Source organism: Nymphaea colorata, chromosome 9, assembly GCF_008831285.2.
Source record: "Nymphaea colorata isolate Beijing-Zhang1983 chromosome 9, ASM883128v2, whole genome shotgun sequence".
Lineage (NCBI taxonomy): Eukaryota > Viridiplantae > Streptophyta > Magnoliopsida > Nymphaeales > Nymphaeaceae > Nymphaea > Nymphaea colorata.
In genome coordinates this window covers 14,421,490-14,435,332 of record NC_045146.1, presented here as the reverse complement: position 1 = coordinate 14,435,332, position 13,843 = coordinate 14,421,490, and the positions used below count along the sequence as shown (strand labels likewise).

Genomic DNA, 13,843 nt, shown 5'->3' with positions numbered 1-13,843 from the left:
TCTAAATTTGCTAACAATATGGAATGGGGAACTTATTTGATTAATGGTTAACCAGGAAAACTGTCATAATCAACTAACTTAGACGAAACAGCACATTGCTTGAGGTGGGCCAATCTAGAAGCCACAGACCTGGTCTCATAGACAGTAACAATAATATGGCTACCCCCACCTTAAAACAGAAGCAAGGCGGCACTTCAAAAATGAAGGGTACAATGACAGATTGATGTGTTCTTTACAAAGAACGACTTCTCTCTGGCAGGATAAAAAAATCACTACAATACACTTCTTCCTTGAATTCTGCATCGCAGTTACGTTCGAGCTGATACTTTCCAAGAAGATGACATCCAAAAGGTGCTTATCAAAACAAGCTTCAGTATCAACAAATGTTCTAGTTCCGGAATCTGACGCTGTGACTGACCCTTGTGTTTATTCCAGCTTCTTCCCCTCCATATGGACCACTTGGACGTCTAAGGTCACGAACCTGTCCTTTTCGGTGAACAACTGCCTTTTGGTGCTTCAACTGTAACATCAACATTTCATGAGCAAGCAGCCATTTTAACTATTGGACTTTAAAAACGAACCAGGAAAAGGAAAAAAGAAGGATACTAGTATAGCAATGTGAAATTAGTATGGCTATCTCACCTTGTACTTTTTCCTTGGAATCTTTGTAAGCTTCTTCCTTTTCCGGGTTAGTCCTTTGTTTGTCTCCATCTGTAACAAGAACGAGATATTGTGACTTGTATATACTAAACCAACATACAAAGATATAAGGACCATGGCAATGACCCAAAATAGTTGGTTTGTCTTCTCAGGTCTCATGCCTAAACCGAGATCAGCTTTTATGGGTCCATGCCAACAACCCAGCTCAACTGTGGACTTCTTATGGAAGTTGTAACGCTTAAGAATCATATCTTTATGAGATCTAGAAGGAAGCTCATAAAGTAGCAATGCAAATAAAAGACCTGATATGTAATCTGCCTTTTCCCATGAGCTTCCGGCTCTGATGAAGACTGAAGTATGGTACTCCTGCACAAAGACGCCCAGTTACTTATTCATATCTTTAATCATCCAATAGTGTGGAATCTTTCACCTTGTGTCACCAATATGAAGAGCACATACCGAGTGTAGACCTCTGCTTTGGCAGCAACTTTTGCAGCCCGACTCTGTTTCACCTCCTTATAAAACTCATCCTCAAAATCTGATGCATTGGTATCATCTTCAACATCTGCTACCAGATCCTCTTGAGGCTTCGCTAGTGATTGAAGATCATGTTTTCTTCGCCTTTCTCCAATATCTTCCCTCTTCGGTAAGTCGGCATCACCAGAAACAAGCTATATCCAGACCAATAGGAAAACTTAGTGATGCATGAAGAACAATGTAGAAGGGCTAGTCCAAACCAGGAATGTCTTTCAAAGGAAACTTTGTTATGCAACTAAATTAAAAAAAACACCAACAAATCAGTGATATTCCCACCAAATCTAAAATTAAGTGCATAAGGAAAAAAGATGCTGAAGAATTTCACTACCCATGTTCCTGCTTGTCTGCTTGTAGTTGAATGGAAAAACTTTTGGACAATCATTGAAATTTAGGAATACCAATCTTTGTTTTTGTTAGTAATAGCCTTTCATTTTCTGTGAATAGTTGCATCAAACACTATTATGCATGAAAGCGGTATATACTATATAAGTCATAAGTCATAGCTACTTTTTCTAATTTTGATGACCATTACAGGTTGCAGAAATAGAATCCAACAGAAGAAAAGGAAGCTAATTGAATAAAAGTATGAGTCAAGATAAAACCATACTCACCAATTTCACTAATACTTCTCATGGCTTCTTTATGACAGCATAAACAAGATCAGAACAACAGTATCTTCAAAATCACAAAAGCAACCTATTACCATAATCAAATGTTTTGTGATATTTCACGAGATAGTTTAAATAGCATCTTTTTTTAATGCTTGGCCGGTAAGCAGCTTCTATTTTTCTGTGCCATTTATCTGAGAAAACTGTTCTTAGTCATTCTTGTCACGTTTAAAACCTATTTTGCGCAGCTTTTTAACTATTCCCAACAAAAACCTGCCAAGAAATTGGCAAACAATGATGCTGATGCTATGTACACGAGGACATGGATAACACGAATGAGAGCCAACAAAACATTGTAAATAAGAAACATAAGACAACATCCTATCCAAGGATAAAAATCAAAGCTTTCACCAAAAAACAAAGTTTCCAATAATCTTTTAAAACAAGTCATGAAACAGATTTCTTGAAAAGGATCACTTGTCAACAAAGAATAAACAGAATACCTTTTAGGGGACAGTTATGAGGAACCCAAAATAAAACACAAGAAGAAGACCAAGCACATACATATACCAAAAAGTTGAAATGCTTCAGTCTGGAGGATGCCAATACATAAGTCAATGGCATCAACAATTTCATACAAGCAAACAAAATTTTACTTAAAATAAGATGACCATATATTGCACTTGTACAAATTTTAATGTACTCCATACCTTGGGCCTTTTTACTGCCTTTCCCGCCATTGTCACAAGTTGAGATAGTTTTATCACATGCTTATCACTTGCAATTGTGGTGGATACAGACTTTGGTCCATCCTCATCATCAAAATCATCTAGAGTATCATGCTTCCTGATCAAGTTTCACCAAAGTGTTACAAACCTCCTAATCAAAACAATCAAAGCAAGAACCCAAAGTAGACCAATGAAAAATCACAGCATGCTGCCTCCAGATAAAAGATGTAATAGGACCCAAAAACATCTCAAGTTTTTACCTCCTTGAGAGACGTGAATTTTTTGCTTTTGACGCTTTTTCTGGAATTGCTGATTTGTATATGCCCTTTTGCTTCAGTTTTTCTTCAAGGCTCGCTCTTACTTTGAGCATTTCCATGCTTTCTTGACCCAATGCACCAACCTGTCAATTATGAAAGCCTTATCCTGCATCTTAGTTGGTCCCAGGAAAAAAATTGCCTAGATTTTGCACATTTCCAATTCAAGAATATGGACTCACCTTTTCCAATTCATCCTTAGTATCCAATGGCTTTGTCATATCCAATACAACATCTCCATTTGATTCATATAGCTGCAGTTTTTTACTAACATTTAGATTACCACTTTTGACACTAGTCAGCCAGAAAAATATGAAAAGTAACACAAGTACCTGTGTACTTTCACATGATTTAAGTTGGTCATTACTGAGACTTCTTTTGTGGTTTTCATGTTGCATTATGTAGTCAACAGTATTGGTTTTATCTTGCCCACCATATTCGCCATCATTGTCCAGTGTTTCCACAACAGCCTGATGAGTTGTTGGACAAATCTGGCTTACCTGCAAAAGGATATGACATAATCAGGTTGAAATGCATCCAATATAGGCGAGGAAGTAAATGATCCCAGTTATTCTGATATAATCCTAATATAGCTTTACAGATGCTGGAAAAGTAACAAAAGGAGAAAAGACTTCATCACCTTGTCTAACAAGCTTTTGATTTCCACAAGCCGGGCAAGAACCGGATGGTCACGAATAGGATGGCCTTCTGACTTTAGAAGAAGATAAAACACAATGGCTTGGCAATAATTAAGCAAAAGGAGACGTTTCACCTCCAAATAATGCATTCTGCCATTGGTTGTGCTATCTTTCCCATTTTTCTTCATAGAAAAAAAGCCAAAGAATGAAGTGAAACAGTTAGGATGTCATACTAATTCTAGTATTTGAGCAAATGTTACATAATCTCCATAAAGAATTTGCTATTTCTCCTCATACAGCAATAACTGACCTTGGCATCAAGAGGCCCAAGTTCCCCACCAAGCTGATCAAGACTAAGATTTAATTCTGATAACAATCCAACTAGTTCTGGAGCAGCACTGCAGCATTAGTATGACTACTTGATTAGTGAAAAACAGACATGATAGGGCTTTACAAATTAAAACATATACATATTACAGAGAAATATATAGACAGAGATTGTTTAGAACACATGAATATTGCAGAGAGGGAGACAGAAAGAGAGAGCTTTGAGTGTAGAACACCTTTTTGTCTTTTCCAATTATGAATTCATCTAGTTGACATGATGCAGCTGACTATCCTATGACATAAAAAATTAAGTGAAACAAGCACTGTCAGAGGATAGTAATTGGTAAGACGGCAACACAACAACATCCTTCAATGAGGAGATAAATAGTTGGACCAACTTGATCAGTAGGCTTTGTAGATACAGCCGCAACATTTTTACATAACCTGAGTGGAGTGAATGTTGACGATATCCCTTTACAGAAGGGACATAGATATGAATGACCCACAAATATCAGCTGAATGTTACAGTCTGATACAAATTTACAATCAGACAATACAGTAATTTTCTGTATCTTTTCGTAAATGGATTCCCCTGATACTGATTTGACAACATTAGCTTGAAGCCTTGGACTCTAAATCTGATGATGCAGCCTTTCAATAATGTCAGAAGGTTTTCTACTTCATCTCCTATAAGCTCACTTTGGGAATGTAAAATAAACTAATTTATGCACTTATCTGCACATGCGTCTGCACAGATGATCCTTCTGTTAAGAGCAAATCATAGCTTGGTTTAATCATCAAGATTCATTCGCGAGTTACATAATAATTGTAGACAAACTCATGTGAACACAATTGACATGAATAAAAAGAGAGAAAAGCTACATGACACGGGTATGTGAATTTGCCCCACGTACCCACTCCGGTACTCGGATACGCAGAAGCAGGTAGGGCGGAAGCTTCGGGTACGGGTTGGATCAGGTCTAAGTCAGACCCAATCCGAACCAAAAATTTTCTACGATTTTAACAATGATCCACCGTCGAGCTCTGCAACAGAGCTCGACTCACCTGCATTTTCTGCTGCTGTTCTTTGTGTGCAACGATGACTGGCGGCGACGACGACGTCTCGCGACCCACGACAACATCAAGTGTTGTCTGACGGCAGCCAGGTAAGTGTTTTTTTTCTTTCTTTTCGATATTACAACTTAGGGTTGATATTATCTTGATTTGGGGATGTTTTTGTTTGAAGATTGAACAGTAAAACCGTCGATCTTTCCATTTTCTTGATTTGGGGATACTTTTATTGGGGATGACATGTTCGACTTCATGACAACGGTGTTTGTCTTCGTTTTCTATATTTGGGGGGTTTCTACTCGTCAGCATCATGAAGGCGCTGCATGCAGGAAGGTGCTGCTACAAAGAACAAAATAAAGACAAATATAAGAAATCTGAAATAAGTTTAAACCCTTACCTGGAATGCGTCACTGTGTGGCAGGGAGCCTGAGCAGCGACTGTCATGTACTCATTTCTTTTTTTTTTGTTTGAAATGGCGGTGGAAGGAGAACGGAGATTCTCCCCTGCTGCTGGACAATGGCGCCGGGCCTTTTGCCGGCCCTGCTAGATAGTCACCAGCTAAAGGGTACTATTGTCCGTCAGCAGTGAGGGAACTCACTCCTCCTTCCACCACCATGTTCAGTGAAGTGAACCATTAATGTTTTTTTTTTATTTTATTATTTTTGAAAACATAAAATTTGTTGTACCTGCATACCCACAATTTTCAAAATTGTCGTGTCTGAACTCGTACCCGTATCGTACCCGCACCCATGTGACATAAGAGAAAAGCTAGAGTTGCAGATGCTAAGGCACATCAACCTCTTGTCCAGGGAGCTAACCACTGTAAGCAAGTTTTTTTGCAAAAAAAAGGGGACTAAATCCTGCTCATGATGTCAGCAATGGAACAACTATTGATGTAGTCAACCATCAATATTGAAAATTTACATCTTCATCAGTTCATTGAGATAATAAAATAACATGACATACCATGAACATTCATGCAAATGCAAGCAAATGAAAATTGATAAATCCTAGACACACAGATAGCAACCAACCGAAAATAAATCAATAGCCTACTTCCAGGCTAAATGAGAATCAAGCTTAAAAAACAGAGAAATAAATTAACAACTAGAAGACAAGTAAATAAAGTTTTAGAAGTAAATAAAGTTTTAAAAGTAATATCAATAAAAAGAAAATAGAAATCATCTTACCTAAAAACAACTTCCATCTGCTCCTCTTTTGATAAGGAATTGATATCTCTCTCGACCTTATAAATCTCTGACTCATCATCTGCATCTTCAACTACATCAGCTAGCTTCTTGGACTTCTTCTCGACTGTCATTTTTGGCTCACCAGCAGACATGCTAATCATCATCTCCTCAGCATCCTCATCAAGCCCAAAATCTTCCATCTGAAGTGATTTTGCTCGTTCTTTCTGTAACCTTATCACCTCGGCTTCTTCTTCAAGGGCCAATTCGTCATCGCTCGATTGGGTCTTTTAGACAATTGAACATAACAAGAAACAGAAATAGGAGATGTCAAATTCAATTCATGATAAAATTCACATACCTAATAGAGATCTTGTCTTGAAGGAAATGGACCAATAATTTTGAAATCAAAATTCATTTATTATAAAATGAACAAACTAAATGGACTACCTCATGAATATTGTCGGCATTATAGTACGCGCGCTTACTTTGACCCCAACCAGCATCCTCATCTTCGTCAGGTTGATCTTCTTCATCCATCTCATCCTCAACTCCACCCATCTTTGCACGTAGATACTTTTTTTGTCTTACGACTACGGGAAAATGCAAATCGTATGAACTATGAACATATGATTGACTTGTTGGCATTAAGTTGCATGAGAAAAAATATTCAACAATGAGCAGCAACGACAGAAGTGTTTTCCCGATTAACGAGAGAGAGAGAGAGAGATTGAACAAAACAGAAAAAAAAAATGTCCATACTCTTAGCTGCCAGGCCAGAGAGTTCAGAATCATCACCCTCCTCCTCCTCCTCCTCCTCATCATCATCATCATCATCGTCAGCCTGCATAGGAAAACGAGTAAGCTCTTCAGTGACTGGCAGTGAGATTGATGCTCTCCGGTAGTGCTTCTTCGTTTGAATGAAGTCGAACCAGCACGAAAGTGCAGTCCGCCAATTATCAATGAAGTTGCCGTAGTAGAATAAGAAACGATCACTGACCTCAACATCAAAGACCGGCTCCTCAATATCTTCATCCGAAAGGTCTGTCAACAAAAGAAGATTTGCAGAAAAAAAAAAGAAAAAAAAAATCGAAAGGATGAGAGATTTCGCAAATGTGCCCACATTGTCAGGTAATAGAATATGTTACTTAGCGGTAGACTTGTAAATCACATACGAGCTTTCGCTGGCGAGATGCCAAAAGGAAAACGTACCAGCATGTCGGTCGACATCAAGAGGAATGACGTCCTGCTGCTTATGAACTGCAATTCACAGATACGTAGATTCGTATTAATGCAGCCATATCACCATTGCATTTAAACATATAACAAGTTAGAAAATACATGCTCTTGTTTAGCCATCTCAAACAATAGCATCTCTAGGAATAACTAAAATTTGTTCTAGTCGTTTAGCCATCATGCCGGGAGGTTATGAAAAATTTCAGGAGGGATTGCCTGTTTTTATATATCCTGCTTCACATGAAAAGGGGCATAAACGTTTGTATATGGAACTTGGTTAGCGGCAGTAGAGAGAACAGGTGAAGTACATTCAGAGTATAATGGAGGTGAAATTGACAGCTTGAAGATACTAAAACGAATGCTAGACTGTCGTAATTAACGTCTCAGCTACATTTCAAATTTAGAAAGAATCGAACCAATGTCCTCATAAACTTCATCCCCAGATATCTAGCTTCTCCATAGACCTTTCTAGCATCAGAAAGGATGAAAAGTTCGTGACTTACGTGTGGGATACAGACACAACAAAAGAGAGCTAAACAGGGAATAGCCCCTCTACCCAACAATTGAGGCGTCGAAACAAACACTGTAGTGAACGGGAAAAGGGAGAGAACATACAGGCATCGATTTCATCATCCATATCCTCCTCTCCAAATCTTTCAATACTTCTGGGTTTGGAGTCCCGGTTCCCCTTCTTCTTGGCCGTGTTCATGCTCTTCTTCGGTTTCTTCCCCCTCCCCATCTTCCGCTTTCCCCCCTCTTCCTCAACAAAAGCGATGCTAACAACCACTTCCAAGAAGAAGAAGGTTTCGGAGAGAAAAAGATCGACAGTGGCGAAAGAGGGAGCTATCCCGCGCTCGCTACGCGGAGCACCGACCGTGGTCGCGAGTCGGTTTTAAAGTTTTAGGGTTGAAGTGGCTCGACACGGACCCAGACCGAGTCGGGCTGTTGTTGGCTCTCGGGTCGGTTAACACCTGTTCGGGTAAACCCGTGCCTCTAGAACAACAAAAATGTGGCGCCCAATCGTGATTCGAAAAGGTTGAGCAGTGCGTTTGCAAAACCTAAAAGTACCTTAACCATCGTCAGATTCACACAAAAATTTCACATCAAATTAGTAGTTGTATTAGAGATTTGTATCTGGTTTTGATGGGTATCCGAATCGCTTGAAAGGTAAAAATTTGGACTTGGTTTCGTATTTGTCAGATTTAAATGTAAATATGAATTCAAGTCAGATTAAGCAATCATATATACTGGTTTTGGAATTGTAGTAACTACTAAGAATGGTCTTTTTAGCTTCGAACTAAATGTCGAATAACATCTGAAATACTTTTCTTTTTTGTTTTGAACGTATGTTTCTCCCTGTTTTCCTGTTTTTTTGGCAAATCTCATGAACAGCACATGTGGGGAGGTTCATTACCACTAAATTGGCTCGTTTTGGTGAAGTCTCTAGGCTTCCACGAAAGATTCTACGAGCGGTTTCCATTCATTCAGACTGTCAAAATCGTGAGAAATGGTAGGTTGAGAAAATTTAAGACGGGAGTTCAAATCATTTAAGTGTGCTGGACCAGTCTGGTGTGGCCTGCATATCCAAATAACCAACAAAACTTTATGTCAAAACAATATTGCGACCAATCTTTTGTTATTTGCAATAATACTGTTCGGCAAATGCTTCTACTTATCTCACCCAAGTCCCGATGCACCTTGGATTTTGGAGCAATAGCGGAGCCAAAATTTTTTTTTGGAGGAGTATTGATTCACAGGCTTTCATACCTAAAGGGACACTTACATGTATAACAAAGTAAATACTAAACAATCTTAATATAAAAATGAAAGAAATTTGAGAAACTGGTGTAGGCAGCTTATATCTGGCTCCTCCACTGTTTTGGCCTACTCATTCTAAGTGCTTCAAGTTGCCCTTGCTGGATTTTGAAACTTGGTCCGGGCAAACTTGTTTTTCGTTGAAGATAGATTTTGTTCATGTCTCGTCTATATCCAGCATCGTAGCTACTATATAACTCTATTGAAGTATTAGACAGACTCTACTAGCAAGTCCCATTCAGGTATAAATTCATTTCTTCATTCAGAATCCAGTTCCATTTCAAACCTATCTTGACTTAACTTATATCTTTGTCTCTTAATATAAACCATCTTTCTTTTGTAACTTGGCCTGGGTGGTTAAGGTTTTATAAGATGCATAACCTTAGTGGCTCCTAAAAAGGTGTTCTATCATGTTTTTACTAAACGAAATGTAATATAGTTGTATTTGTCTTTAAATCCGAGAAACAAATGTTAAGCATAATCACATCATGTTCCCTAAAATAAGATTACACTGTTGTGGAATGTGTATTCTAAATAGACAATGTTCTTCTTGTCGATGAATCATATTCTTCGAAATGTGTGAAATGAAAGAGGCGTTAGAAGACCAGTTCTTCAAAGAATGGAATTACCATTTAAAAAGTTTTGCAACATCAGTACCCAATGTAGTGACAGATTTTTTCTCCTTAGTTCGATTCGGTTTAGAACTTTCGTGAAAGAGTAATGATCGAGGACATTTGAAAATCTGCGAGATATGCATGTGGTAAACGTGAAAAGTGAGATAGAGACTGTGACGGATGAGAATCTAGCAGAGAAGCGAGCAACGTTGACAGGACACGTGAAACGGAAATCTGTCGTTTCGGCATCTTTTTTTCCGGGGAAGACCATCATCGGCAGTTTATGTGAATCCATTTTTTTCAGAGAAGCAAACTCCCGAAGCTCACGTGACTTTGCCAGTTTGGCTGCTCCGCCCGCTCCCTCCTCCCGCACGGATCTACCTCTCTCTCAGAAAGGGAGGAGCACGAGTATCTGGACGAAAGTAGAAAAAGTAGATAATGGCTGGGATTGCGGTTACCGAGGTTGAAGCTCGAGCTCCGGGCAAGATCATATTGACCGGAGAACACGCAGTGGTTCATGGATCGACAGCCATTGCTGCCTCCATCGATCTTTACACGCATGTTCATGTTCAGCTTCATCCTCTAGGTACCCCTCCGTCCCTCTATTCCCACATATATATATATATATATATGTATACTTTTTGGTTTTGAAAGGGAACGCTCTGTTCCTTCCTTCTCGTCCAATCGACATAACAAACTCATGCTCCTTCCCCTTGAGGTTTTATTTATCCCGACGCCTTTCTTTTTGTTTTCCATGTGCTTTTCCGTTCATCAAGTAGGCGTTGATTTGCTATACATATACCGAAGGCTGTTCCCGGTTCTCCTTTCTATTTATTAGCTATATGGTATTTTTTCGCCCAATCTTTTATTGCCATTCTCTGCTTGGATTGATCAACTTCGTGGAGCTTGAATCGTCTATTCTATGTCAAATCGTTCTTGACAGGATACTGGAACTCATCCTCCTTGGGGTTGATCCGTAGTCCCAACCCCGCAGGAAGTATCAAAGGGACCAGCATATGGTGTCTTTGCCTGCTCACACTTTCCTGGGTCTTCTCTAAAACCTTGCATTCCAATTGTCTACTAGCCGTTTATATTATTCCATGCCCTTTCATATACTCTGCAACTCAACCAAAACCGGATGTTCATGGTCCAGGTAATCCCTCCATGTCTTGCGATTTTTCTCTTCTGCCTTGCCCATAATCCCTTCCTGTACTTGCTGCTTCATCTGAAACGCATCCTGGGCATTCATGTTCCAAGTCATCACACAGTTCTTCTGTTGATACAGACGAATATGCAATATCAGGATCGACCCTTCTACATCATATCCTTTTTGGCGTTCACCGCGAGATGGCTAGTTTTTGTCCGAAACAAATGACTACACTTGCCTCTGAGTGAACCCAAAAAATTTTTCTCCCATAAAAGTCATCTATTACAAGATCAATTACTAGATGGATCTGCACAAGTCCACAAGGTTTTATTTCTTATTATGTTTGGAAATGCATAGCAAAATTGGTGATGCTGGGGCGTGCTAAACCATGAATATGTATTTTCCGGCAAACACAGGTTTGTATACTTGTATTTAATTGTAACTGTTGAGTGATTTTGTCCCACCAAGACTTTTTTTTTTCCTACTTGGGAGTAGAAATATAACACTGTGCAGAATGTTCATTCAAACATGCATATAGAAAACCATTAGCGCTTCTATATATATGAATTAGAAATTTACTCTCCATATCTACTTGTCCTTACCATTCTCTCATTTACTACCTGCAGATAATGAAAATGGTTGTTTGCTGCTAAAGCTGAAAGATGTTCAGTTGGAGCTTTCGTGGCCAATCAAAAGAATCCATGCAGAGCTTTCAAATTTGTTGGATCCTTTTTCTCTGGAAGTAGTGAGGCCTTGTTCAGAGTTGACAGAATCCATATCTGTTCTTGTCGGGGAACATGAATTTCCTGAAGCCAGAGAGGGCCTTGCTGCTGGAGTTTCTGCATTTTTGTGGCTTTTTACCTCCATCAACGGGTGAATGGTTGATTCCTATAGATTGAACTTAAACATAAATTTTGACGAACAAGTGCTAACTTTTTCTCTGTTCATTTCTACTGTAGAATTAGACCTGCTACTATCACTGTCAGTTCTGATCTTCCACTCAGTTCTGGACTGGGGTCATCTGCTTCATTTTGTGTGGCGCTTGCTGCTGCATTTCTTGCACTGTCTGGATCCATGGGCTTGCATTGCAATAGCCAAAGTTGGTTGAAATTTGGAGAGAGTAATCTTGAATTGGTTAACAAATGGGCCTTCGAAGGTGAAAAAATAATTCATGGCAAACCTTCTGGAATTGACAACACTGTGAGCACGTTTGGTACGTGATTCTCAGAGCTATGTTTAGTTATACTATTTCTTTTACCAAGGAAGGGCCTTATGTCATAGTTGGGTTTATTAGATCTCATTTCTTGTGGCACTGATCTTACTATGCAAAGATTGACTTAGCTGCACTCTTTTATAAAATGATGACTAGGTAATAACTACGTGCTTGTTTTCTGCATGTATAATAGGTAATGTAATAATGTTCAGATTGGGCCAACAAACCCGTATCAAACCTAGTATTCCACTTCGAATGTTGATTACTAACACAAAGGTCAGGCGAAACACAAAAGCATTAGTTGCTGCAGTTTCCGAAAGAGCCTCCAGGCATCCTGATGCCATGTCTGCCGTATTTACCGCAATTGATTCTATTAGTAAAGAAGTATCAAGTACCATCCAATTACCTGCCTCAGACGAAGTATCTGTCACAGAAATGGAAGCGAAACTGGAAGAATTAATGGAAATGAATCAAGGGTTGTTGCAGTGCCTGGGTGTCAGTCATTCTTCTATAGAAGCTGTCCTTCAAACAACTCTGAAATATAAGTTGGTCTCTAAGCTCACAGGTGCTGGTGGCGGAGGCTGTGTTTTGACTTTGTTACCTACACGTATCCACCTTTTATTCTGTTTCTTTGAGAAGTTATGTGCTTGAATGTGATCCCTCACTGCAAATTTCTTATATTGCAAAAATTTTGTTCCTGCAATTGGATAGAAGTCATGGAGAATTCTTGTTTCTTTCTTAGTTGAGCTATCTACACCAAGAACATTCTACCTGAGAGCGTTCCTGTGATTGATGACTGGTTTATCTTGCATGATATACCTATGCACTGTCACATGATGCTGGTGGTGAAGTTAGGAACCACATTCTATCTTTTGTGAACTGAAACATCAGTCCTTTAATTCTCATTGTGGCTTAGTAGTGGGTTCGCTTGTTTTTCATGCTTATTCATGCCTCTTTTCACATTCCTTAGGGCATGTAACACTCTTGTCCAGGTCCCTGGTGTAATCCATGTTCTAGTCTTGGACATTGAATTGTATAATCCTATGAAGGTGTTATGGCATCTTGGGTACTTTTCTGATGATAACCAGTTACAATTTTGTGAATTAGGCGAACTTATTTGTTCAGATGGTTCATTTTGGTTGATCTTGTCATCCTTATGCTGTCACCCAATTGTTATTTGTTCCTTTTTCTGCTTCAGTCTTTCTTTGTTGAGGTATCTGGTTAACATTGTTCGCACCACAATGGAAAATAGATGATAGCCGGTTTTATAGCAGTTTTTTTTTTCTTTAACCAAATAATCTCAAGGGTGATGTATGTATTGCCATTCTTTCTCCTTTGAGAACCTTAACAGTACTCAGTACTTTCCCGGAAGGTAATTGATGGAGTTATGGCTGAGCTTGAATCTCATGGCTTTGAGTGTATGATGGTTGCAGCTGGTGGTGGTGGTCTTGAAGTTTGCTTCGGTCGACACTCATGACTATAGTCACTGACATCGCTATTCTAGCTGTTGCTGCTGGTATTGGTCGATGCATTAGTATGCTGCTGACGCTGTTGCTTTTGTTGTACTCATTGCTTCGTATCAATTCTGATACAGGGACGTTATCAGCTAATGCTGCTGGTGCTGTTGCTCTTGTTGTGTTCATTGCTTCTCAACAATTGTGATACAAGGATGTTATCAGTTGTTCAGGTAACCAGGCACCTGCATACTGGTTCAAGCCAAGGATCTTAAGGGTATTTTACAGCCGTGT

The 13,843-nt window shown here is 39.2% G+C and overlaps 2 protein-coding genes across 3 annotated transcripts; one reads left to right on the top strand and one right to left on the bottom strand.

The window, feature by feature from the left end:
- Positions 1–19: 19 nt before the first annotated feature.
- On the bottom strand, positions 20–8,140 carry LOC116260202 (protein THALLO). Its single transcript, XM_031638352.2, has 16 exons — positions 7,922–8,140; positions 7,283–7,330; positions 7,071–7,114; positions 6,833–6,914; positions 6,521–6,663; positions 6,074–6,357; positions 3,796–3,883; positions 3,488–3,667; positions 3,180–3,347; positions 3,030–3,101; positions 2,794–2,933; positions 2,516–2,651; positions 1,120–1,331; positions 963–1,026; positions 643–711; positions 20–520 (listed from the first exon to the last, which is right to left on the bottom strand). Exons 1-16 carry the CDS (start codon positions 8,043–8,045, stop codon positions 389–391), a joined length of 1,986 nt encoding a protein of 661 aa, XP_031494212.1. The 5' UTR covers positions 8,046–8,140; the 3' UTR covers positions 20–388.
- A 1,787-nt stretch (positions 8,141–9,927) lies between these two features.
- LOC116259825 (mevalonate kinase) lies at positions 9,928–13,810 on the top strand. 2 transcript variants are annotated; one of them, XM_031637765.2, is made up of 6 exons: positions 9,928–10,321; positions 11,509–11,755; positions 11,842–12,095; positions 12,289–12,702; positions 13,454–13,611; positions 13,690–13,810. In XM_031637765.2, exons 1-5 carry the CDS (start codon positions 10,174–10,176, stop codon positions 13,570–13,572), a joined length of 1,182 nt encoding a protein of 393 aa, XP_031493625.1. In that variant the 5' UTR covers positions 9,928–10,173; the 3' UTR covers positions 13,573–13,611; positions 13,690–13,810. The 2 variants fall into 2 exon arrangements, with proteins under 2 accessions (XP_031493625.1, XP_031493624.1); XM_031637764.2 differs by having other exon boundaries at positions 13,454–13,810.
- Positions 13,811–13,843: the final 33 nt, after the last annotated feature.

Bases quoted from the DNA above. Each gene is read 5' to 3' on its own strand.
- LOC116259825 (XM_031637765.2), top strand. From the start codon at position 10,174: ATGGCTGGGATTGCGGTTACCGAGGTTGAAGCTCGAGCTCCGGGCAAG. The intron at 10,322-11,508 runs GTACCCCTCCGT...TACTACCTGCAG, and splicing joins TGTTCAGCTTCATCCTCTAG to ATAATGAAAATGGTTGTTTG. The intron at 12,096-12,288 runs GTACGTGATTCT...CATGTATAATAG, and splicing joins CAACACTGTGAGCACGTTTG to GTAATGTAATAATGTTCAGA.
- LOC116260202 (XM_031638352.2), bottom strand. From the start codon at position 8,045: ATGGGGAGGGGGAAGAAACCGAAGAAGAGCATGAACACGGCCAAGAAG. The intron at 6,915-7,070 runs GTCAGTGATCGT...TTTCCTATGCAG, and splicing joins AGCCGGTCTTTGATGTTGAG to GCTGACGATGATGATGATGA. The intron at 1,027-1,119 runs GTATGTGCTCTT...GTCTTTGTGCAG, and splicing joins AAAGCAGAGGTCTACACTCG to GAGTACCATACTTCAGTCTT.